The sequence below is a fragment of the Portunus trituberculatus genome, chromosome 25 (genome assembly GCF_017591435.1).
Source record: "Portunus trituberculatus isolate SZX2019 chromosome 25, ASM1759143v1, whole genome shotgun sequence".
NCBI classification, from domain to species: domain Eukaryota; kingdom Metazoa; phylum Arthropoda; class Malacostraca; order Decapoda; family Portunidae; genus Portunus; species Portunus trituberculatus.
The window spans coordinates 16616941-16641940 of record NC_059279.1 but is presented as its reverse complement, the minus strand read 5'-3'; the positions used below and the strand labels follow the sequence as shown (position 1 = coordinate 16641940).

At 37.7% G+C, this 25000-nt stretch overlaps 1 protein-coding gene across 1 annotated transcript in view; it reads left to right on the top strand.

Moving 5' to 3' along the window:
- LOC123508925 (all trans-polyprenyl-diphosphate synthase PDSS1-like) overlaps positions 1-25000 on the top strand; it is a 32108-nt gene that overhangs the window by 803 nt on the left and 6305 nt on the right. Inside the window, exons 2-4 of the mRNA XM_045262960.1 lie at positions 7609-7764; positions 8836-8966; positions 9351-9489. Coding sequence (XP_045118895.1) covers positions 7609-7764; positions 8836-8966; positions 9351-9489 — 426 coding nt within the window. The remainder of the gene's footprint in view (positions 1-7608; positions 7765-8835; positions 8967-9350; positions 9490-25000) is intronic.

Sequence of the window (25000 nt, the reverse complement as noted above, 5' to 3'; positions counted from 1 at the left end):
TTTCATAATTATTCTAGTTACTATTTGGTGATTTATACAGCTTCAGAAACTTATGTGGGGGATTAAAATAGTGAAGACTGTGGCCATTAATTTTCCGACCTTCATAGACCCTTCCCGATGTCAATAAAGTGGTCTAATCGTACAAAAATCTCAAGGCTGAAGGGATGAGTGATAAAAAATACCGTCTGTGCACTATACTTAAGATCAGCGACATTAATGAAGAGTGAGTTGAAATTGGACACATTTTTATCATGAGTTTTGGGCATGACTAGACAATTTCATTTACATTAGGAAAGGTCTATGGAGGTCGGAAGATTGCTGGCCAGAGTCTTCACACTATTTTAATCCCCCACACAAGTTTCTGAAGCTGTACAAAATCCCCAAATAGTAAGCAGAATGAATATGGAAACGCGTCGTGGTACTGAAGGGGCTAAGAGTGTTTTAGGAGGGTATGGGATGTGGGTGTGTGTTTTTTTTTTTTTTGGGGGAGGGGGTAAAAATGAAAGAAAGTAATGCATGACTCGTAAAAAAGTGCCACGGGAGAGACCGGTTATTATTGGCACCGCATGTGTTAGACTACCACCGTGCACAGTGAATATGGCACCGTGGACTTGATATGGCTCTGGCACCTTGTACTTGTTTTAATCTGGTGGCACTGTGCACTTATTTGAGTCAGGTATAGTGCATGTCTTAGAGTTTAGCACCGTGAACTTGTATGAATCTGGCACCGTGCACATGTTTCAATTTGGTGGCACTGTTTATTTATTTGAGTCAAATATAGTGCACGTCGTAGAGTTTGGCACCATGCACTATGACTGGCACTGTGCTTGTTTTGGAGTGTCACCATACGTTAATTTGAGTCATGCACTGTATACTTTGAAACTGGCACTTGCACATCTTCCTTCTCTTAGCGGCTCGTCAGAAAACGCTTTAATATTCCTTTCGTGTGCCACAAACTCATAAAAGGTGAACATAACAGCCCATGAATACAAACAATGCGCATAGCTTGGCCTTTTGTAGTCTTGCTCTCATTTGGAACTCAGAGGCGCCACCAGAGCAGTACTTAATCCTGCCATTCCTGGTGTCTTTGAAATGTCTGTGTGTGCTCAAGTGGCTAGTGCGTCTGAATTAACTGTTTATATCCAGAATCACTTTGCTCTCTCTCTCTCTCTCTCTCTCTCTCTCTCTCTCTCTCTCTCTCTCTCTCTCTCTCTCTCTCTCTCTCTCATAGACTTCAAGGTTAATGAGACAGGTGAGTGTTCAGTTCACGTGTAATTACGGTTATCATCAAAGTGCGCCGTTTAATTATCCTTGAATGGCACGTTTTCTTTATTTTGTGTTTTCTAGTAAGCCTGCACTATTTTAACTACACTGTTGCGCCGTCAGAGTTCTTTAGCGCGTCCTTTAGTGTGTCAAGATGCAGCAAAGTCTGAGATTGTGATGCCAGCCAACCACCAACTTTACTTAATCTCCATCTCATGAACTTCACTTTCTCTCTTCCTGCAGTCTCTCGTTTCTTCCCGCGCCTCCTTGCTTCCCTGGTGCTCCCTTGCCACTGACTGTCACACGTGCATTCTTCACTACTCGGGGAATTAAAGAAACAGCGTGAGGAAGGGTGAGGAAGTTATGCGTTACCGGAAACAAGAAAAGTATGATTGAGTATATAGGAAATCTTTATCCGAGGAATTATCACTACTGCTACTACTGCTGCTGCTGCTGCTGCTGCTGCTGCTGCTGCTGCTACTACTACTACTACTACTACTACTACTACCACTACTATTTTCTTGTTTTTGTTCTTGTTCTTCTTCTACTATTACTTCTGCCACAACAACAACAACAACAACAACTACTACTACTACTACTACTACTACTACTACTACTACTACTGGTCGTACATAGCACACTTTTTCTTCTTTTCCTTTTCTCTTCCTTGGGTATGTGTCAGGTTGTGTGCTTGTCATACTAATTTTACATTGTTTGAATGAGAGAAACCTTTTGTCTTACCTGTGTGTGTGTGTGTGTGTGTGTGTGTGTGTGTGTGTGTGTGTGTGTGTGTGTGTGTGTGTGTGTGTGTAATTCACCTCGGTCGCCTCCTGGTCATCCAGCCAGTCTTCCCCTGTGTGTGTGTGTGTGTGTGTGTGTGTGTGTGTGTGTGTGTGTGTGTGTGTGTGTGTGTGTTCACTGGTCGCCTCCTGGTCATCCAGCCAGTCTTCCCCATTACGGAGCGAGCTCAGAGCTCATAGACCGATTTCCGGGTAGGACTGAGACCACATCAACACACAACACACACTACACTACGCGGTGTGTGTGTGTGTGTGTGTGTGTGTGTGTGTGTGTGTGTGTGTGTGTGTGTGTGTGTGTACTCACCACTCACCGTGTTCCGTTAAGTCCTCACACCGGACAGACAGCGCTCATCAAACACACCAAGCAGAAGCCTTAATGCAGTCTTCTCAATCGCTTCTACGTCTTACTTCTCCCGAATTTAACAAGACGTATTGAAAGTCATGGGAGGTTTACAAGGAAGTTTTCAGTAGTTTTCAGTCTTCTCAAGCGATGGTGTATATTATTCCTCCTATATTAAGCTCTGTTGAAGGTTTGTCTGGGGTTTTCAAGCGAGTTTTCGTGGTTTTAATGATATACATATCTTATTTTATGCAAGAGGGAAGTCTGTCTGTCTGTGTCTGTGTCTGTGTCTGTGTGTGTCTGTGTCTCTGTCTGTCTGTGTGTGTGTGTCTGTTAGCCAAAAGTCTGGGACCAATGTCTTGACAAAGTTTGAAAGTTACTGTGTTTTGAAGGGAGTTTTCGTGGTTCTAGTGAGAAATTGAAAGTTATTAAAGGTTTACAAGGGAGCTTTTAAGGTTTTTATTACAGTTTGAAAGTTACTGGGAATTTTCAAGGGAGTTTTCATGGTTTTAGTGATAGTTTGAAAGTTATTTGTATTTTCAAGGAAGTTTTCATGGTTCTAGTAATAATTTGAAAGTTACTCAGGGTTTTTCAAGGGAGTTTTTTTTGGTTCTAGTGACAAATTAAAAGTTATTAAAGGTTTTTCAAGGGAATTTTTAAGATTTTTGTCACAATTTGAAAATTGCTGTGGATTTTCAAGGAAGTTTTCATTATTATATTGATAATTTGAAAGTTACTGTTGGTTTTCAAAAGTTTTCATGGTTTTAGTGATGGTTTGGAAGTTATATTAGTGTTTTCAAGGGAGTTTTCATGATTGCAGTGATAGTTTGAAAGTTACTGTGGGTTTTCAAAAAGTTTTTATGGTTCTAGTGACAAATTAAAAGGCATATATTTTCAAGGAACTTTTTAGATTTTTTTTGCAGTTTGAGAGTTGCTGTGGTGTTTCAAGGAAATTTTTATGGTTCTAATGACAGATTAACAAGGATTCTGTACAGACCATAGAAAAAAGAAGCCATGAGAGTCAACCTAATCCTTTTTGTGGCCTTTTGAGAACAGTTCATATGGGAGAAAGTGTGACTCGTATTCAAAGGAAGTTGAAATACGGACACATTTTTTTCTTTCTTCATTTCTACGTAGCGCCGTCAGTTCCGCCCGTCCCGATGTACCGTTCAAGACGCTCCGCCGCTCCGCTTCCTTGCCCAAACACACACGCTGGTTCTAGGAAGGAAAGAAAAGAAAGGAGTAGGAGCATGTCTCTCTCTCTCTCTCTCTCTCTCTCTCTCTCTCTCTCTCTCTCTCTCTCTCTCTCTCTCTCTCTCTCTCTCTCTCTCAAAAATAATAATAAATAAATAAATAAATAAATAGGTAAATAAATAAATAAATAAATAAAAAAATAAATAAAACTCTTGGGAAAAAATTCAGTGTGTGTGTGTGTGTGTGTGTGTGTGTGTGTGTGTGTGTGTGTGTGTGTGTGTGTGTGTGTGTGTGTGTGTGCAAGAAGGTTAGACAAATGTATAGGTCATATGTGGAATTAGGTATAGGCCTATTTCCATGTGTAGGCCTAAAGGTTTGTTGCAGCTTCTTTTATTTTCTCATGTTCAGATATTGTTTCTTGTATTAAGGCAGCTGCTACATTTCCCGCCTCTAGAATGCTGAATGTGGAAAGTTTTGCTTAAAGTTGGCCAATTTATCTTCATATGTGCCTTGTTATTGTTTTATTTTGCTTTATTTTACTTATTTTTTTCATCTATTTATGTATTTATTTATTCATTTATTTATTTATTCATTCAGTTGTTTGGTTATTATTATTATTATCATTATTATTATTTTTACTTTTATTTATATATATATTTTTTTTTTTTATGTAGGATGGGCACCGATCAAGGGCAACAAAAACAGGTGTTAAAAAAGTCCCACTCAAATGGCAGTCCCCATAAAATCAGAAGGGCTAATCGGACACAGAGGATAAGTGTCTTGAAAGTGTTCCTCTCCTGAAGCAGCTCACGTCGCAGGAAGGACTGAAACAGCATAAAAGTTAAAGAGTTCCTGAGATTTACCAGTGAAAGCGAGGGGAGAGAAATCACATCACTTAGAATTAGCTTACGTTTACCTGTGCTACATTTATCGTCTGTCTCGCCTCGCTATGATGATTCAACTCAACCCTTTCGATGATGTGACGCGTTTTAATCACATCAGTTAAAATTAGCTTACGTTTACCTGTATTAAATTTATCGTCTGTCTCGTCTCGGTATGATGATTCAATTAACTCAACCCCTTCAGTGCTGTGACGCTTTTTTATATTAATTCTGCTTACTATTGAGTGATTTTATACACTTTTAGAAACTTATGTGGGGATTGATATAGTGAAAATTCTGGCTATGAATCTTCTAACCTCCATAAACTCTTCCTAATGTAAATAAAATCGGTCACTTATACCCATAATCATGGTAGAAATGCGTCCCAGTACTGAAGGGGTTGACTAGACTTACATTGCTGTCACTTTCATACCAAAAAAAGCTTCCAAACTCAAAGATTTTTCGTAGGTATCCATTCCAGATCACAAAGAAACGTCTCCAGATCCAAAAGCCATCTTCCATACCACACATCCCTTCCAGATACTGATGGGGTTAACTTGACTTACATAACTTAAACTCCCTTCACTGCGCTCTTCACTGCTTCCTTTCTTTTCCTAGTTACGCATTTTACTTAACAAGAGAAAGCGGTGCGGCGTTCTCCTGACCCGTATTGACGCATCCAACACTGGTCTCTATTCTTAGAAACTATTTAGGGTAGTCTGGCGCCTCTAAAACCGGTACTATGGCAAGACTTACTTTGAATCGCTTTCTTCTCTCATGTGGCTCGCTCATGTTAGTATGTGTGTTCATTTTCTTCTTGGTGACGCAATATTCTCGTTAAACTATCACTAGAACCCCGAGAATACTGGGAAACATTTTTACCTTGAGATTGTGTACGCTAGGAGCATTTTATTGACATTAGGAAGGGTCTATGGAGGGTCAGAGGAGTAGTGACTAAAGTCTTCACTATTCTAATCCCCCATACAAGTTTCTGAAGCTGTATAGAATCACCAAATAGTAAGCAGAATGAATATGGAAACGCGTCATGCTAATCAAGGGTTTAAAAAGACTCTTTATAACTTACACTACTGTCTCTAATTCTATCTCGGTCTTGCAAACAACTCCAGAACGTATTTTTTAAAAACTTTCAACTATAATAAGTTTTTCTTACTTCTGATGCAGTATTCACACTAAACTATAACTAGAACCTCGAGAAAACAACTGAAAAAATCTGCATAACTTCCACTACGGTCTCTAAATCCACCTCGGTCTTGCAAACAACTCCAGAACGTATTTTGAAAGGCATCTAACTACAATATGTTTTTTTTTCTTATTCCTGATGCAATATTCACGTTAAACTATCACTAGAACCTCGAAAAAGCTATTGGAAAAACCTGCATAACTTCCACTACTGCCTCTAAATCCACTACGGTCTTACAAACAACCCAGAACGTATTTTGAAAAGCTTCTAAGTACAATATGTTTTTTTTTTTTTTTCCTATTCCTGATGCAATATCCATGTTAAACTATCACTAGAACCCTGTGAAAACAATTTATAAAAACCTGCATAACTTCCACTACGGTCTCTAAATCCACTACGGTCTTGCGAACAACCCAGAACGTATTTTGAAGAACTTTTTATAATATTTCAAAACACTGTTCTCTCTCTCTCTCTCTCGGCACGACTACTTTCAAATGCTACAGAGATGACCAGCCGGATTCTCAAGAGGTTTTCTCCTGTTGCTAATGCAGAAACCTTGTCAGTCTATCACTAGAAGAATAAAAAACCTTTAAAAACACCGCGTAACTTCAACCAGAGCCTTTTGAATGTAGTGGAGGTGTTGTGTAGGTGTATTTTAAAGTACGGTTCCTACTCTTATCAGAACTAGAGATGAGGAGTCGTGTGATGCAGAATTCTTGCCCAAATGCCACTAAAATCTTTCTTGTAAACCCCAGTAACTTCCACTACATCCTGTTCGGAGTAGTCGAGGCGAGACGATGACATGCTTAAGAGTGTAGTGTGTTAGTTGTGTTAGTTTAAAAAGGTCGTTTTCTGAAACCCTTTGCTCTCTGTCTCTCACCATCACTGCTTTCCAAAGGTTCTAGATGAATATTCTCGTATTTTTAAGAGTATTTTTACGCATCTAGTTACAGATTGGCAAGATTTCTAGCTTATTAAAAGAAAAAAATTGTCTTAAAAATCCGAATAGTTGTCTTTGTAATCTTGGAAAATTGTCGTAGTGAGAGGGAAAGTGTTTTTAATACGGTTTTAAGAGTATTTTTACGCTTCTGATGATAGATTGGCAAGATTTCTAGTTTGTTAAAAGGAGAAACTGTCTTGAAAAACTCGACTAGTTCTTTCTGTGGTCTTGGAAAATTGTCGTAGTGAGAGGGAAGGCGTCTCTGAATACGGGCGAAAATATCAGTAGTCGGACAGAATGAGTAGCGAGTTCCGTGAGGGGTCTTGGCACATCTTGATCTAGCCATGTTGATTTGCTGCCTCGTGTTAGCTTTGGTGCTTGTGACGGACGATTAATTTTGTTTATTTATTTATTTATTTATTTTTCGTTATTTTTAGTAGTAGTAATAGTAGTAGTAGTAGTAGTAGTAGTAGTAGTAGTAGTAGTAGTAAGTAATAGTAGTAGTTGTTGTTGTTGTTGTTGTTGTCGACGTTGTTGTTTTTGCAGTAGTTATTATTATTATTATTATTATTATTATTATTATTATTATTATTATTATTAGGTTTTATTATTATTATTATTATTATTATTATTATTATTATTATTATTATTATTATTATTATTATTATTATTATCATCATTATTATTACTGTTGTTGTTGTTGTTGTTGTTGTTGTTGTTGTTGTTGTTGTTGTTGTTGTGTGTGTGTGTGTGTGTGTGTGTGTGTGTGTGTGTGTGTGTGTGTGTGTGTGTGTGTGTGTCTGTCTGTCTGTCTGTCTGTCTCTGTTTATCTATCTATCTCATATACAAACCAATAAACCAAATGACCACAAACACAAACAATAACAACAACCAGCACGTCACCACCTCATAACACACAACCACACACAACCATCCACTCACCCAAAAGCACTCAGGTAACTAATGAACGACCTTTCACCACATCGCAGGCTGGGAGGACGCGGGGCAGTTACCGGCGGCTGACCTCCACTGGGCGGCCTTTACCCCAAATGCAGGCAGGGCGGCTGGCGGAACCTCTCATCCTCCCCCACCCCGCCACACTCGTTGAGGAAGACCTGAGACTCTTGTTTGACGATATCAGGAAGGTATTCAACTCTGTTACCTTGAAAGTCTATTTTGTTTCTCTTGTTCTTGATCTTGACCTTCATACTGGAGGGAGAAGAGAAAAGATTTTTTTTTTCTTTCTTTCTTTATTTTTTCTTTAAGCTTGTTAATCTCTTCAGTACCGTGCAGCGTTTTTATGTTAATTCTTGTTGCTGTTTGGTTATTTTATGCTGATTGAAAAACATGTTGGGATTAAAATAGTAAAGACTCCGGCCATTAATCTTTTCCTGGTTATTATTTGGTGATTTTACTCAGCTTCAGATATATATGTTGGGAGCAATAAAGACTGTGGGCATTAATCATTTTCTGGTTGTTATTTGGTGATTTTACACAGTCTCAGAAACATATGTTGGGATTAGAATAGTTAAAACTGTGGCCATTAATCTTCTGACCTCCATAGACTTATCCTAATGCAAATAAAATCGTCTAATCACACCCAAAAATCAAGGTAAAAAATGTGTCTCAGTATTGAAGGAGTTATTTTTTCTGTACTTGCATATATCTAGCTGTTCCCTTTAGTCCCTTTAGTCTTCTTGTTCGCTTCCTCCTATTTTTTCTATGCATCAACCTGGCGTCTCAATCTTGTTCTCTTCACCACTTTGTCACTGTTTCTTCTCGCCTGTTTCTCTCTCTGTATCTACCTATTTTTCTTTCCGCCTGTACCTGACCTCAGTAATAGTGTTGACTTGTGATGTAATGTTAGCCAACTATTTATTTATGTATGTTTCTGCGTGCATGTCCCTGTTCGTGGTGTCTTTGTTGTTTCGCTCACATTTATCCTATTCTTACATGCTTATCGGTTTGTTTTGTAGTTCCAGTGTATTTTTTTGTGTGGCAGGAGATTCTGGCTAAGGGGAAGAAAAAAGTAAAGGTGACAGCTCGTTATTATGATGCTTCCTTACTTACATTCATAGTTTTCTTCCTTGTCTGTTTATTGGGAGAGTATATTTTTGTGTAAGAGCAATAATGTTGATTTGTGATGTAGTTTTAGCCTTTTATTTCTGTATGTTTGTGCGTGCGTGTCCCTGATCGTGGCGTGTGTGTTTCCTCAGGAGCTGGAGTCGCAGTTTGAGCTTCAGGAGATCGCCAAATACTACTTCGATGGGCAAGGAAAGGCGGTGCGGCCACTCATCACTGTGCTCATGTCCCGGGCCATCAACACACACCTGCACGACGAGGACAGGTGAGAAGAAAGTCCCATAGCCACGTTTTCTTTTTTTTCTTTTTTTTTTTTAGCCATTTAATAATTTCATTCTCATTATTTCTGTTTACTTGTGTTAGTTTGTAATTGCCTGATTCTCTCTCTCTCTCTCTCTCTCTCTCTCTCTCTCTCTCTCTCTATTGTTGTTGGTGTTGTTGTTGTTGTTGTTGTTGTTGTTGTTGTTGTTGTTGTTGTTGTTGTTGTTGTTGTTATTATTATTATTATTATTATTATTATTGCTCTTTTTCTTTTTCTTTTCTCTCTTGCCATTCTCCTTTCCTAGTTTTTTTTTCCCTTTCCACCACCACCACCACCACCACCACCACCACCCAACTAACCTCTCCCCGGTCACCCTCACGTCCTCAGGCTCCTGGACTCGCAGAGGGACGTGGCCATGGCGGCAGAGATGATCCACACGGCCTCCCTGGTTCACGATGATGTGTTGGACGTCTCAGACACGCGGCGCGGCAAGGCTTCCATCAACAGCATCCACGGCCAGCGCAAGGTGAGTGTGGCTGGAGGTGCTGGCCTGGCGGTGCTGGGGAGACTCGAACAGCGCCACTTGGGTCGAGATGGGCGTGGAAGGTAAGGGAGAGGATGTGCTGTGGTGATCAAGGCAAGAGGGAGGTTTTATTTTTCCGTTGTTGATGGTTTTTTTTCGTTGTTTTTGTCTTAGTTTTCGTTATTTTGTTGTCTTTGCTGTTATCTTTTTTCTTCTTGTTCGTTGTTGTTGTTATCGTTGGTGTTGTGATTTTAGTTTTCTTTTTCCGTTGTTGTCTTCATCTTCGTCTTCTTTTCCTTCTTGTTGTTTGTCTTAGGTTTCGTTACCGTTGTTGTCTTCACTATTATCTTCCTTTTTCTTTTTGTTCGTTGTTGTTGTTTTCGTTGGTGTTGTGATTTTAGTTTTCTTTTTATCGTTGTTGTCTTTACATTCATCTTCTTTTTCTTCCTTATCGTATTTATTTTCGTTGTTCTTCTCTTCTTAGTCTTCTTTATCGTTGTTGTCTTCATCTTCTTTTACTTCCTTGTCGTCTTCCTTTTCGTTGCTGGTTTCGTCTTAGTCTGTATAATCGTCGTTGTCTTCACCACCATCCTTTTCTTCTTCTTCTTCGTCATTGTCTTCGACCCATAAAAACTGGACTGGACTGCCGCCTTGCCCTACACCTTGTACACTTCACAATCGCTACCTCCCATACACCTTCACAACAATTTAGTTCCATTTAATCCTCCCCTTCACTGTTCCTTCGTTAACTCACCCATCTGTTCTTATACACTTGTCTTGCTTTCTTTCCTTACACTCTTGCAGTCATTTAGTTCCATATAATAGTTTCTGGGACGCATTTTTTTCACGAGTTTTGGGTACGATTAGACGATTTTATTTGCATTATTGTCTATGGAGGTCAGAGGATTAATGGTTAGAGTCTTCACTGTTCTAAGACTTTCTGAAGCTGAATACAACCACCAAATAGTAACAAGGATGAATATGAAAAACGCGCCATGGTACTGGTTAGCTTATTCACGTGCCTATGTATAATCCTCTCTCTCTACGTCTCTTTCACACTCACAATCATTCAGTTCCGTTTAAGTTCCCTGAGACTCTAAACCGTGTCCGCAGTGCCGTTTTCCCGTTAGCTCAGCCACGTCCACATCGCTTTTCACTTTTTTATCTCGCTTTCTCGTGCAAGTCCCTCGGTAGTAGGTTTGCCAAGTTCTCTGGGTCTTGTTCCCTCAGCCTGTGTCGTTTCTGCATCGTTGTCCTTTCTTAGACTCGCATTTTTAAATATTTCTGTGCTTCACCTACATTATTTCAAAAGTCTTTATTTAAATTTACACGATTTTTTTTTTTTTTTTTTTGTTGGGGAAGGGGTAGTTTTTACAGTTCTAGAGGCAGAGTGACAAGATTTCTACGTTATTAACTGTAGAAACACTCTTGGAAACCCCGCTAATCATCTCTGTGGCCTTGGAAATTAGTCGTGTTGAGAGAGCAAAACGTTTCTGAATACAGTTGGTCAGATCCCTTTCATCGTATCTTTGCTTCCCATAATCTTCTGTTCACTATTTCTTATTATTCCTAAACTAATACTCTAAACCACTTTTTTTTTTCTTTCATCAAATTTTGTTCCTATATTTTTTCCTCCGTAATGGTGATGTGAGATTCTTGTAGCTTTCCATAATCATCCTTCCCATTATTCCTTATTGTTCCTTAAGTATTATTCTTGACCCCTTCAAGTACCATGACGCGTTTCTATATTCATTCTGGTTACTATTTGGCGATTTCATGCAGCTTCAGAAACTCACGTGGGGATTAAAATAGTGAAGACTCTGGCCATTAATTAACCCCTTCCTTACCGCAGCCACTCCCCGATGTAAACAAAGCGTTCCCCTCCTATACCGCAGCCCCCTGCCCGTGTGCGCACGTGCCTCACGGCCAGATCTACACATTATATTTCTTTCTAACTCAGTGTTATGTACTTTTTTCTAAACATATTTTTGTCATTTTATTAATAAAAGAAAACGTAAACATAATCATAAATTGTACACTAATCATAAATTCAGCACCACACACTCTGCACCTGGTGAGGGTGGCCCTGAGGCAGTCATAACTAGGCTGCTCCCCCTCACTTGCCGAGAGGGTTTCAACACTGCTGCAACTATCACTCTCTCCTATTTTTTTTCAGGATCATAATCTGAATCATATTCATCTGGAGAGTCTTCCAGTATATCCTCACTATCTGTCTCATAATTATGATAATCCTCATCGCTGCTACACGAAGCAGACGCCATTATCTCTAACTAGAGGCAATAGAACAGTTTCACCACGGCCGATACTAGAGAACTGATGTTCTTGGGGGGACTGTGGGAATAATATATGTCAAAGAATAGTGATTGGCTTTATAGTTTATGCATGAAAAATTAACTCCGATATTGATTGGCTAGTTTTTGGGGGATGGTTTTGTTACGCTGGGGTGGCTAAAAATAACGCCTCCAGTGTTTGTTTGTTTATAGTGAACCACGTGGAGCATGAAAAAGGCAAAATCCGCACTCAGGCCACGGTTATACACGGAAATGTATTGGTGTGGTACGCACGTACCACGGCGGCATCTTGCGGTACCACGAGGTCGCTTTTGCGCGTGGTACGCACGTACCACAAAACAGTCTTGCGGTAACCTCAATAGACCCTTCCTAATGCCAATAAAATCGTCTAATCATACCCAAAACCCAGGATAAAAATGTATCCCAATACTGAAGAGGTTAACCACTTCATTCTCTTATCAAAACTGTTTCTATTTTTCGTCCGTATTGGTGGTGTAGAATTCTTGTAAGACTAATTCACACGAACCTTGGAAACCTAAGGTACTTTCACCGCACCATGTCAGGTAAGAGATAGGACGACCAGTGTTGAAGGATGTGAGAAGCATAGATTGAGGTTCTAGGTCAGTCTGGCAGACATCCCGTCGCCGCAGGCCGTGTTGAAGACCAAGGAAAGGAATGCTCCCAGGACAGCCTTCCTTTCTCTTAACTTTCACTCGCGGCCTGCATCTCCTTACGTAAGAGGAAAGTCCGCGTTCTTTCTGACATATGGAAATAAAAAGCACAGGGAATATAGGAAAGATAAATAGTAAAAAGAACCAAGACTCATCAGGAAGACAGATATAAAAGATATCAAGCTGAGTGAATAAATAAATGAATAAATAATGTTTCAGCTCTTTCTGACATACAGAAATAAAAAGCAGGGAATATAGGAAAGATGAATAGTAAAAAGAACAAAGATTCATCAGGAAGACAGATATATAAAAGGTATCAAGCAAAGTGAATAAATAAATGAATAAAGAATGTTTTTGAGTTCTTTCTGAAATACAAGAAATAAAAAGCAACGAATTCATGGAAGATAGATAGTAAAAAAACCAAGAGTCATCATGAAGATTTTATATAAGGTATCAAGCTACATAAGAAAAAAAATCCAGAAGCTAGAAAAAATGGAAAATTGGATAAAAAAAAAAAAGTCTGAGTTCTTTCTGAAATACAAAAAAAAAAAAAAAAAAATGTAGTAGAAAAGATGAACAATAAAGAAAAAGCGAGATTCACCAGGAAGACAATTATATAAAGTATCAAGCTAGGTAGATAAATAAAAAATAAATAAGAAAATTTGAGTTCTTTCCGAAATACACAAAAAAAGAAAAAAAAAACAGGAATAAGTGAAAGATAATGAAAAAAAAGCGAGATTCACCAGGAGACAGTTACATAAAGCTAAGTAAATAGATAAATAAATAAATAAGAAAAGTTAGAGTTCTTTCCGAAATACAAAATAAACAGGAATAAGTGAAAGATGATGAAAACAAGCGAGACTCATGAGGCAAACAATTACATAACGTACCAAGCTACACAGGAAATGTCAGAAAGTAAATAAATATGAATAGATATACAAATGAACGGATACCGGCCACTCTTGTAAGGAATGTGTGTTACTTTAGCATAAGAAACAAAAAAAAAAAAAAAAGAAGAAGAGAAAGGAATTAGATAGTGAATCATAAATAAAAAGACTCATAAGGAAGACAATTACACAAAGAATGCAAGAGAAAGAGAAAGAAAAGAAAGAATGAAAGAAAACGTGTTCATAGCGCGTATAAGGAACAGGAAACGAGAGATGACTACCAAATAAGAGAAAATTGCACAAGGAACAGAAAACGAGGGGGGAAACATGAAAGAATGAAAGAAAACATGAGTCTCTGGCGTATAACGAACAGAGAACGAGACAAATGATAAATAAAAGGAAATTATTGTAAAAATCACTTATTCCACGGTCGAAATTACAGAAAAATAAATGAAAAGAGAAAAAGAAATATTTGACATTACCATAAAGAAAACGGGAAAACGAGAGACAAATGATAAATAAAAGGAAATTATTATAAAAAAAAACACTTATTCCACGGTACAAATTACAGAAGGACAAGAAAAATAAATGAGAAGAGAAAAAAAATACTTGACATTACCATAAAGAAAACAGGAAAATAGAATACGAAATAGAATGAAAGGTAGATAAAATAAAAGAAAACTATGATCAAAACACTTCACGCTGCAAATTACGTAAGGAACACGAGAGTTAGAGAGAGAGAGAGAGAGAGAGAGAGAGAGAGAGAGAGAGAGAGAGAGAGAGAGAATAAAAAAAAGAAATACTTGATATAACCATAAAAGAATAGAATAGCAAATAAAACGAAAGATAGGTAAAAGAAAAGAAAATATGATCAAAACACTTGCTGAACACAACAAATTTACATAAGGAACACGAGAGAGAGAGAGAGAGAGAAAAAAAAAATGAAATGAAAAAAGAGAAATAGTTGAGATTACCATAAAAAAAATGGAGTACCAAATAGAATGAAACGTAGATAGAATAAAAAGAAAATTATGATAAAAAAAAAAACACATTTAACGCAACAAATTACTTAAGGAACACGAGAGACAGAAGAAGACAAATAAAACAATAAGGAGAAAACACTTGTCATTACCACATTACCGTAAAGAAAGCAAAAGATAGATAAAAGAAAAGAATATTATGATACACTTATTCAATGCAGCAAATTACGCAAGAAAGACGAGAGGAGAAAAAAAAAATAAGTGAAAAGAGAAAAATACTTGACGTTACCATGAAGAAAGCAAAAGATAGAATGCCGAATGATAGGAAAGATAGATAAAAGAAAAGAAAATTATGATAAAGTTATTCAACGCAGCAAATTACTCAAGAAACACGAGAGAAAAAAAGTGAAGTGAAAAGAGAAAAGTATATACTTGAAAGAAAAACAGGGAAATAGAATACCAAATGAAATGAAAGGTAGATAGAAAATAAGAGAAAACTATGATTAAAACACTTATTCCACGAAATGAATTACACAAGGAGGAAAAAAAAAAAAAATAAAACAAAGTGAAGTGAAATAAAAAAAAAAAAACAAGAAAAATAGAATACCAAATAAAGCGAAACATTGATAAAACAAAAGAAAATGTAGATAAAAAAAAAGAACATTTATTCAACACAACATAGTACGCAAGAAACACGAGACAAGACAGAAAAAAAAATGAAATGAGAAGAGAGAAATACTTGACATTACCGTAAAGAAAAACAGGAAAATAGAATACCAAAATAAAATAAAAATAGATAAAATGAAAAAAAAAATTATTATGAAAGCTCTTATTCCGCTCAACAAAATTACGTTAGAAACACAAGACAGAAGGGAAAAAGAAAACATAGAATAAAATAATAAAAGAAAATGTGAATGGCAGCTATTTAAGAAAAAGAAAACGAGCAATAGGTAGCAAACAAAACAATCATTGTATCAAATTACACAAACTAACACGAAAGAGACGAAAAAAGAAAACGAAATCAAATAAAAAAAAAAAGAAAACGCTGGACATTACCAATAAAGAAAATCTGATTGGCGAGCATTTGATAAACAGAAAACGGAAGATGGATACCAAATAAAACACAATATATCAAAGTACACAAATAAACACGAAAGAGACGAAAAGAAAAACTAAATCAAATAAAAAGAAAAAGAAAACACTCGACATTACAATAAAGAAAATCTGAGTGGCGAGCATTTAATAAACAGAAAACGGAAAATAGATACCAAATGAAAAAAAAAAAAATCAACGCATAAGTTACACAAATAAACACGAAAGAGACGAAAAAAAAAACGAAATAAAAAAGAAAAAGAAAACACAAGAAAATCCGAGTGACGAGCATTTAATAAACAGAAAACGGAAAATGGAGACCAAATAAAACACGATCAAAGTATCAAATTACACAAATGAACACGAAAGAGACAAAAAAAAAAAAAACGAAATGAAATAAAAGAAAATACTAGACATTACAGTTTAATAAAGAAAATCCGATTGGCGAGCATTTAACCTTTCAGTACCATGCCACGTTCTTGTATTCGTTCTGGTTACTATTTGGTGATTTTATACAGCTTCAGAAACTTACGTGGAGATTGAAATAGTGAAGACTCTGGACCATTAATCTTCTGACTCTTCCTGATGTCAATAAAATGGTCTACTTGTACACAAAACTCAAGGTAAAAAAGCGTCCCAGTAATGAAAGGGTTAATGAACAGAAAACGAGAGAAGGGACTGCCAGGAGAATGTTTAGAAGCAGAAGTGGCACGCGGTCAGTTCCATTCTAGGTCACAGAGAGGAAAGATTTGGCGGGAACTTTTAGCAGACATATTCCTCTAAATTTCAAACACTCATTAGTTAGCCTATAGGGCCGCCGTGGTACAGTGGAACCATGCGTGCTTTGGGGTCCGCGGGGTCTCCAAGCGCACGGGTTCGAATCCTGTCCACGGTCTAAGTGTAGATAGAGCTTCTTCACGCGGGGCAATTGTTTCCAAGCGGGTGGGCTTTGAGATAGGAGGTACCACAAAAAGTATCCCCTTTAGCCCATAAACTCCCGTGAAAACTCCACATGATATAAGTGAAAAAAAAAAAAATAAATAAATAAAAGGTACTGAGAGAGAAGATGGACCAAAATGTAGCTCACAATGTTTAGCAGACTTTATCATCTAATTTTTGATTCGTATACATAAGAAAAAAAAATAAAAATGATAATAAACCTGTAGGAACCAAATATGAAAAAAAAACTACCGAAAGAGGAAAATATTAACCAAAAATTTTGCTCAGAATGTTTATCAGGTTTCATCATCTATTTTTTTTCTAATTCTCGTGTACATAGACAAAATAATAATAATGATAATAATAATAATAATAATAATAATAATAATAATAATAATAATAATAATAATAGTAGTAGTAGTAGTAGTAGTAATAATAATAATAATAATAATAATAATAATAATAATAATAATAATAATAATAATAATGATAATAATAAACCTGTAGGAACCAAATAGAAAAAAAAAAATAACAGTGGAGGAGAAAAAGCAGAATGCACCTCAGAATATTTAACAGACTTCATTATCTAATATTTTTTTTTTTACTTTCGTGTACATAAACAAAATAAAAATAATGATAACAAAACGCTACAGATCAAATGAATAGGAAAAAAAAAAACTGAAAGAAGAGGAGGAACCAGAATGCTGCTCACCTCAGAAAATTTAGCAGACTTCATCTTCTAATATTCTTTTTACTTTCGTGTACATAAACAAAATAAAAATGATAACAAAACTTTACAAATTGAAAAAAAAAAGTTAGAAGGAAAAGAGAAGGAACTAGAATGTATCTCAGAATATATATCACACTTCATCATCTATTTTTTTTTTCCTTTCGTGTACATTAACTAAATAGAAATGATAGTAACAAAAAGCTACAAATCGAATAAATAGAAAAGAAATTACCAGAAAAAGAAGAGAGTGAATCAGAATGAATCTCAGAATATTGATCAAACTTCATCTTTTTTCTTTTTTTACTCGTATACATCAAGAAAATAAAAATAATAATAACAAAACGCTACAAATCGAATAAATAGAAAGGAAATTACCAGAAGAAGAAAAGGAACCAGAATGTAGCTCAGAATATATATCAATCTCCATCTTTTTTTTTTTTACTCGTATACATCAACAAAATAGAAATAATAATAACAAAACGATACAGATCAAATACATAAAACAAATATATAGAAGAGAAGGAACCAGAATGTAGGTCAGAATATATATCAATCTCCATCTTTTTTTTTTTACTCGTATACATCAACAAAAAAAAAAAAAAAAAATGATAGTAACAAACTTCATTTGAGAGTAAGATTTCAAGGCATTATTTATCCCTGTGTTTTGACTATCTCTTTGGGCACTGTAAGGGAACTAGCGACTAAGTGGGTCTCTTTTTATCATTATTTTTATTTATTTTTTTCCCTTGGTCAGTCTTTTCCTCTTACATAAATAAAAAAGATAATTAAAAAGTTACCTGAGGAGATAACCAGAATGTAGCTCAGTGGACGAAGGATGACAGAAAATATACAAGGGAGAGAAAAAAACTGAAAGGGTTCCCATAGGGCGACCTTTGCCATACCTGGAATGTGTTACTTGCAGGTCTCACTTTCCGTTTGTGTCAGAGAGAGAGAGAGAGAGAGAGAGAGAGAGAGAGAGAGAGAGAGAGAGAGGTGATGTTTTCCTCATATTAGAAAGCGAATTGTGTGTGTGTGTGTGTGTGTGTGTGTGTGTGTGTGTGTGTGTGTGTGTGTAATTCACCTCGGTCGCCTGCTGGTCACCCAGCCAGTCTTCCCCATTACGGAGCGAGCTCAGAGCTCATAGACCGATCTTCGGGTAGGACTGAGACCACATCACACTCCACACACCGGGACAGCGAGGCCACAACCCCTCCAGTTACATCCCGTACCTATTTACTGCTAGGTGAACACACCCCACACATTAAGAGGCTTGCCCATTTGCCTCGCCGTTCCGGGACTCGAACCCGGACCCTCTTGTTAAAAACTGAACTACGCGGTGGTGTGTGTGTGTGTGTGTGTGTGTGTGTGTGTGTGTGTGTGTGTGTGTGTAAGACGTGTGATATCTGGCTTAAGAGAGAGAGAGAGAGAGAGAGAGAGAGAGAGAGAGAGAGAGAGAGACAGACAAAATGTATACAGACATACAGGACAAAAATAAACAGATACAGACCAAACAAACAAATAAACAAACAAAATGCACAGACACACAGACAGACAGACAAACAGGTAAAGGTGTCATTCGCACAAACAAGTTAGGAAAGAACCAACAAGCAAACTATCTCCTTTACTTTTTCTTCCTCCGACCAGTTTGATCATCTCTTCTTTTCCTCCTCCTCCTCCTCCTCCTCCTCCTCCTCCTCCTCCTCCTCCTCCTCCTCTCTCTCTCTCTCTCTCTCTCTCTCTCTCTCTCTCTCTCTCTCTCTCTCTCTCTCTCTCTCTCTCTCTCTCTCTCTCTCTCTCTCTCGGCCTCCTTCAGCCTCCCTTTCAGTTATGTCAATTTGTCTGTGTGTCTGTTTGTTTTGTTCTTGCGCTTTCTTAATGTGGGATGGTTTTGTCTGTCTGTCTGTCTGTCTGTCTGTCTGTCTATCTTTTTGTCTGTCTGTATGTCTCCCCGTCTGTCTATCTGTCCGTCTATCTGTATGTCTGTCTGTGTGTTGTATTTTTGTCCCTATTGTGTGTGTGTGTGTGTGTGTGTGTGTGTGTGTGTGTGTGTGTGTGTGTGTGTGTGTGTGTGTGTGTGTGTGTGTGTTGGCCTATATATCTCTCTTCCTTCTTATTCCTCCTCCTCCTCCTCCTCCTCCTCCTCCTCTCTCACATCCAGCATTCCTCTCTAGGTGAAAGGAAAATTGATAAACAAAGAAAGATAGGATGATAAAATAATAGTATGAGAGAGAGAGAGAGAGAGAGAGAGAGAGAGAGAGAGAGAGAGAGAGAGAGAGAGAGAGAGAGAGAGAGAGAGAGATTTGACACCACAGAGGAGAAAAAGAAAATAAATGGAAAATATAAAGAAAACACAATTTTCTGCATCGTAAACGTGTGGAAAGAGAGAGAGAGAGAGAGAGAGAGAGAGAGAGAGAGAGAGAGAGAGAGAGAGAGAGAGAGAGAGAGAGAGATGGTAAAAAAAAAAAACAAGATAAAGAAAATACGATGAGTCACGAAATGATGACTCTTAAAAAAAATGAGGTCGTGCTTTCCTTTCCAATCATGAATAAAAAAAAAAGACAAAAAAAAGAGGAACAAAAAAAGGGGAAAAAAAACGAAGGAAAAAGAAAGAGAAAAAGGGAAGAAAGCTGAAGGATTTACGATTTTTTCCCAGAGAGAGAGAGAGAGAGGGAGAGAGAGACGAACCCTTTAACTGTACTCGTATACGTAAACAAACCCGGATCTTCACCATTGCTTTCCTCGCGGCTGTTGTGAAGAGAGACAGAGACCGACTGAACAAAGTGAACAAAATAGACTGAATTTGTAAGTCGTAGAGCGTAGAAGAAGACGTGATAACCTACAAGCGATATATCTAAAGCGGAGCAGGTTAAGAAGATTACAAGTTTCATTCTTTTCCTGCTCACGCTTCAAATAAATGCTCTTTTCACTTACATAGCTCGACATATTTGTAACTTTATGTATCGTTGGTGTTTTGAAAGTGTTAATGAGAAGACTGAAGGTGCGGGGTGTGGTGACTGTGATGACTGTGTGATGACTGTGTGATGACTGCGATGACGGTTTGCCAGATGCTCTAGAAAGAAGAAGAAAAAGAAGGACAGACGCACGTGTTAGGTCTGTCAGCTGAACACCACACACATTCTGGGCGTTGGCAGGTGCTTGTGACCTTCAGACTGTCTATGTTTCAGTAATCGATACCAATCATGTTAGTAATTATTATTTTCCCTTATGCTTCATCGTCTTCCATTTGACTTTCACGCTGTTTGTATCTCATTAAAGAAGATGGACACTTTCCTTTTAACCCTTTCAGTACCGGGACGCATTTTTACCGTGAGTTTTCGGTACAATTAGACGATTTATTTCCTTTCGTGCTTCATCCTTGTCTTTCATTTGACATTCATGCAGTTTGTATCTCATTAAAGACGGTTTCAGTTCACGTTAACCCCTTCAGGACTAAGACGTATTTTTACCATGAGTTTTGGGTGTGATTAGATTATTTTATTGACATTAGGAAGGGTTTATGGAGGTCGGAAGATTAGTGGCCACAGTCTTCACAATTTAAATCCTCACATAATCTGTATGAAATCACCAAATAGTAAGTAGAATGAATATGGAAATGAGTCATGCTACTGATGGGGTTAAAGATGGTTTTCGGGGCCGCCTTGTTGCCATGAATTTTGAGCACAATTAGACGATTAGACGATTTTATTGACATTGGGAGGGGTCTATATATATGATTAATAGAAGATTCATGGCCAGTCTTCACTATTCTAATCCTCATGTAAGTTTCTGAAGCTGTATAAAATCGCCAAATAGTAAGCAGAATGAACGGCAAAACTAAAAGGACTAACTGTCTATATGTGTACTCAATTTCTAGTCCAAAAGAAAAAAGATGTTTATTAATCCACCGATATGTAAAGACGAGATGGTTTCAAGCTCTCTTTATTTTTTAACACGTTTACTCAGTTTGTAGTTAATTGAAGGAAGTCATTTTTTAAACCACCGATATGCAAAGTTGAGATGGTTTTCTATTCTCTTTATTTTTTTTTTTTACACGTTTACTCAGTTTCTAGTTAATTGAAAAAGTTATTTATTATATCACTTATGTGTAAAGTTAAGATCTAGTTTTCCTTTTAATTCTGTACACGTGTTTCTTTCAATGACGTTAAAATTCTCGCCTTCATTTGTCCCGGCTTGATTCTGTCCTCGCTGCACCGCTCTCAGGGTTCTTGTTATTATCTTTTTATTGATTTTTTTTTCTAGTGAAGGTCGGTCATTGGCACCGCTCGCCCACATGCCAGGCTGAGGCGAGGCAAGATAATGGTGCTTTGGAACTGACTGGGGCAATGCATTAGGCTCCATGTTTGACTCTCCCCTCTCCACGCCTTCCTCAATTCCCTCTCTCCCTTCACTTACCTCCATTCTCTCTCTCTCTCTCTCTCTCTCTCTCTCTCTCTCTCTCTCTCTCTCTCTCTCTCTCCTTCCTCACTTTCTTTCACTTACCTTCCTTCCCTTTCACCTCGTGTGTGTGTGTGTGTGTGTGTGTGTGTGTGTGTGTGTGTGTGTGTGTGTGTGTGTGTGTGTGTGTGTGTGTGTGTGTGTGTGTGTTCCCTTCCCATCAGGACTTGAGAGAGAGAGAGAATAATTTATTGCAGTGCTTACATGAACAGAATATATTTTTCTTTCTTTTTTTTTTCTTATAAGGAGAAGGTGTAGTGTGTTTTGTTTGAATACTCAGGTGAACAATGTAATTACCCTTCATAGGAATGCTACTAAACCACGTGCTCACTCTTGTCTCGCATCTACACCTTAACATCTCAATAGATTATAATTCTATCAACCCGTTAACCCCTTCAGTACTGCGACGCCTTTTTACCTTGAGTTTTGAGTGCGATTAGACGATTTTATTGACGTTAGGAAGGGTCTATGGAGGTCAGATGATTAATGGCCAGAGTCTTTACTATTTTAATCCCCATGTAAGTTTCTGAAGCTGTATAAAGTCATCAGATTGTAAACGTAGTAAATATGGAAACGTTTCTTGGTACTGAAGGGTTTAAAGTTGTCAGGGAGGCAGAGAGAGACACCACCACTAGCTGCATCTCTCGAGTTTGTGTTGCAGTATTACAAAGGATAGAGCGAGGCGTGTGTGTGTGTGTGTGTGTGTGTGTGTGTGTGTGTGTGTGTGTGTGTGTGTGTGTGTGTGTGTGTGTGTGTGTGTGTGTGTCTTTCTGTTCTTCACCATCTTTTCATCCCTCTACACTCTCTGTCCCTCTTCTTCCCCCCCTAAAATTGTGGTCTTCCTTTTTAGATGAAACTTATGAACTCATGTGTATTAAAACTTAACTCCTTCGGTACTGAAACGCATTTTTACGGTATTTTTTGTGTACGATTAGACCATTTTATTGACATTAGGAAGGGTCTATGGAGGTTAGAAGATTAATGGCCCGAATCTTCACTATTCTAATCCCCCCCCACAAGTTTCTAAAGCTGTATAAAATCACCAAATAGTAAACAGAAGGAATATGAAAACGTGTCCTGGTAATGAAGGGGTTAGGTATTCCGTGATCTCAAAACCTTCGATTCAACTTAACAAGCATTGAAGTGTTTTTAAGAGCGTGATAATAGTGATAGTAATCAGTACCATGATGTGTTTCCATATTCATTCTGGTTACTATTTAGCGATTTTATACAGCTTCAGAAACTTATGTGGGCGATTAAAATAATGAAGACTGTGGCCATTAATCCTCTGACCTCCATAGACCCTTCCTAATGTCAAAAAAATGGTCTAATCGTACGCAAATCTCAAGGTAAAAAAGTGTCCCAGTATTGAAGAGGTTAAACCAGAATTCTCCTGCACTACTCGAGCGGGTAGCATTGCAGCATGACAAAGGGCAGAAGGAGACGTGTGGGTTGTGATAAAACCTGTGTCCGCGTTCTTAAAACCTTCGACGTTTTACATTAGCTACTTCTATCAAACAAAGAAGTGTTTTTAAGGGCGATTTTTGTTTATTACAGCGATAGTTTAAACAAGAATTCTCCTCCAATGTGTAAAATTATCATGACAACTAGATTAATTCTGTCTACGGAACTTGAAAATAAGTCCCAGTGAAGTTTGAAAGCGTTTATACGAGACTGAGGTCCGTATTCAGAAACACTTTGCTCTCTCACCACGACTGTTTTCCAAGACCACGGAGATGATTAGCGTTGTTTTTAAGAGTGTTTATCCAGTTAATAATATAAAAATCTTGTCACTCTGCCTCTAGAACCGTAAAAACATGCTTAAAAACTCGTGTAAATTTAAATAAAGCCTTTTGAAATAGTGTAGGTGAAGCATAAAAGTGTTTGAGAATACGAGCCTCAGTGAAAGCGGCGATCGAGACTTTTATTGTATCTTTTCTGCAACTACGATAAAAACAGTTTACCGTATAAGGTGCTGCAAGACGTGGAAAAGAGCACAGTGTAGGGATGACCAAAAGAAACGAACGTGATGCAGACCATTATAGGAGAAAAAAAAAAAAAAAAATACACTAGCGGTTTCTTGGTATGGCGAGACAAACAGACACTCAGACAGCATGGTGGTGAACTGAGATTATGCGTGTGTATTATAACCTGCTTCAGTGCAAAGGTTCAAAGTCACTGTTAGGAGAAAATGAGTTTATAGTAAGGGAAACTTCAATAAGCATTAGACATTCACGTGGTAGTCTCTATGTGAAATATTCTTGCCTTTTCCCACTTATTCTTCTCCTTCTGTAAATTTGCCTAATATTTTTCAATCTCCCTAATGACTCACCACTAACAAGCTAATTACTGATTCCATTCCATTCGTCTTGCTTTTATTATCAAGAGTTCTAGGCCTGTATTCTGAAACGCATTGCACTCTCACCATCACTGCTTTCCAAAGGTTCCAGTTGAAGATACTCGTGTCTTTGAGAGTATTTCTATGGTTCTGGTGATAGACTGGGAAGATTTCTAGTTTACTGAAAGGAGAAACTGTCTTGTAAACCTTGGAAAATTGTCGTAGTGAGAGTGGAAGGCGTTTTTTAATACAAGCGTTAGTTGTTTCCTATAGTTTTGCAGTTCATCCTTGTTTTTTTTTTTTTCCTCTCTAAGTTTGTGTGTGTTTGTGTGTAAATACATCCATGTTTTCTTCATTCTTCTAAATTCCACTTTTTCTACGCCAGCTTTCGTGAACAAATTTTGCTCTCCTAATAATTTTTTCTTCATAACACTTTTTTTTCCCCCATCCACTGCTTTCTTCAATATTCTCCTTTCTTAACCGAACCTTTCTTCACAATTCCGCTTTATCACCTTACTCTCCTTCCGAATTCGACTTTTCCAACACAACTTCTCGCCAAAATTCTCCTTTTTCTAACGAGTCCTCGCTCTAAACTCAGCCTCTAAACAAACACTACTTATTTTCTCCCCAGCAAGCATATAGATCCTTATCGCATTACAGACATGACAGCAACCTTTTGAAATACGTACCTGCAGCTATCACAGGTGGAATTATGCAATGGTGTGGCGGCAGAGCATGGGTGACTCGACTGTTCTGGTAAGGTGATACTCGGCAGGGGAAAAAAAAAGTGGGGAAGTGTAAACGTGTAAAAGTGACAGGGTACGTATTGTTTTTACCTAGAGAGAGAGATAGAGAGAGAGAGCATGTGTGTGTGTGTGTGTGTGTGTGTGTGTGTGTGTGTGTGTGTGTGTGTGTGTGTGTGTGTTTCTATTGAATTAAGTTGCTTCATCCTTATACAGTACTTTCACATCATTGTATAATAAGAGAGAGAGAGAGAGAGAGAGAGAGAGAGAGAGAGAGAGAGTGCGTTACATAAAAGTTACATAGAAAAACACGCCACAACAGACCGTGCGCTCCACCGGAGATGACCTGACTTAGAGAGAGAGAGAG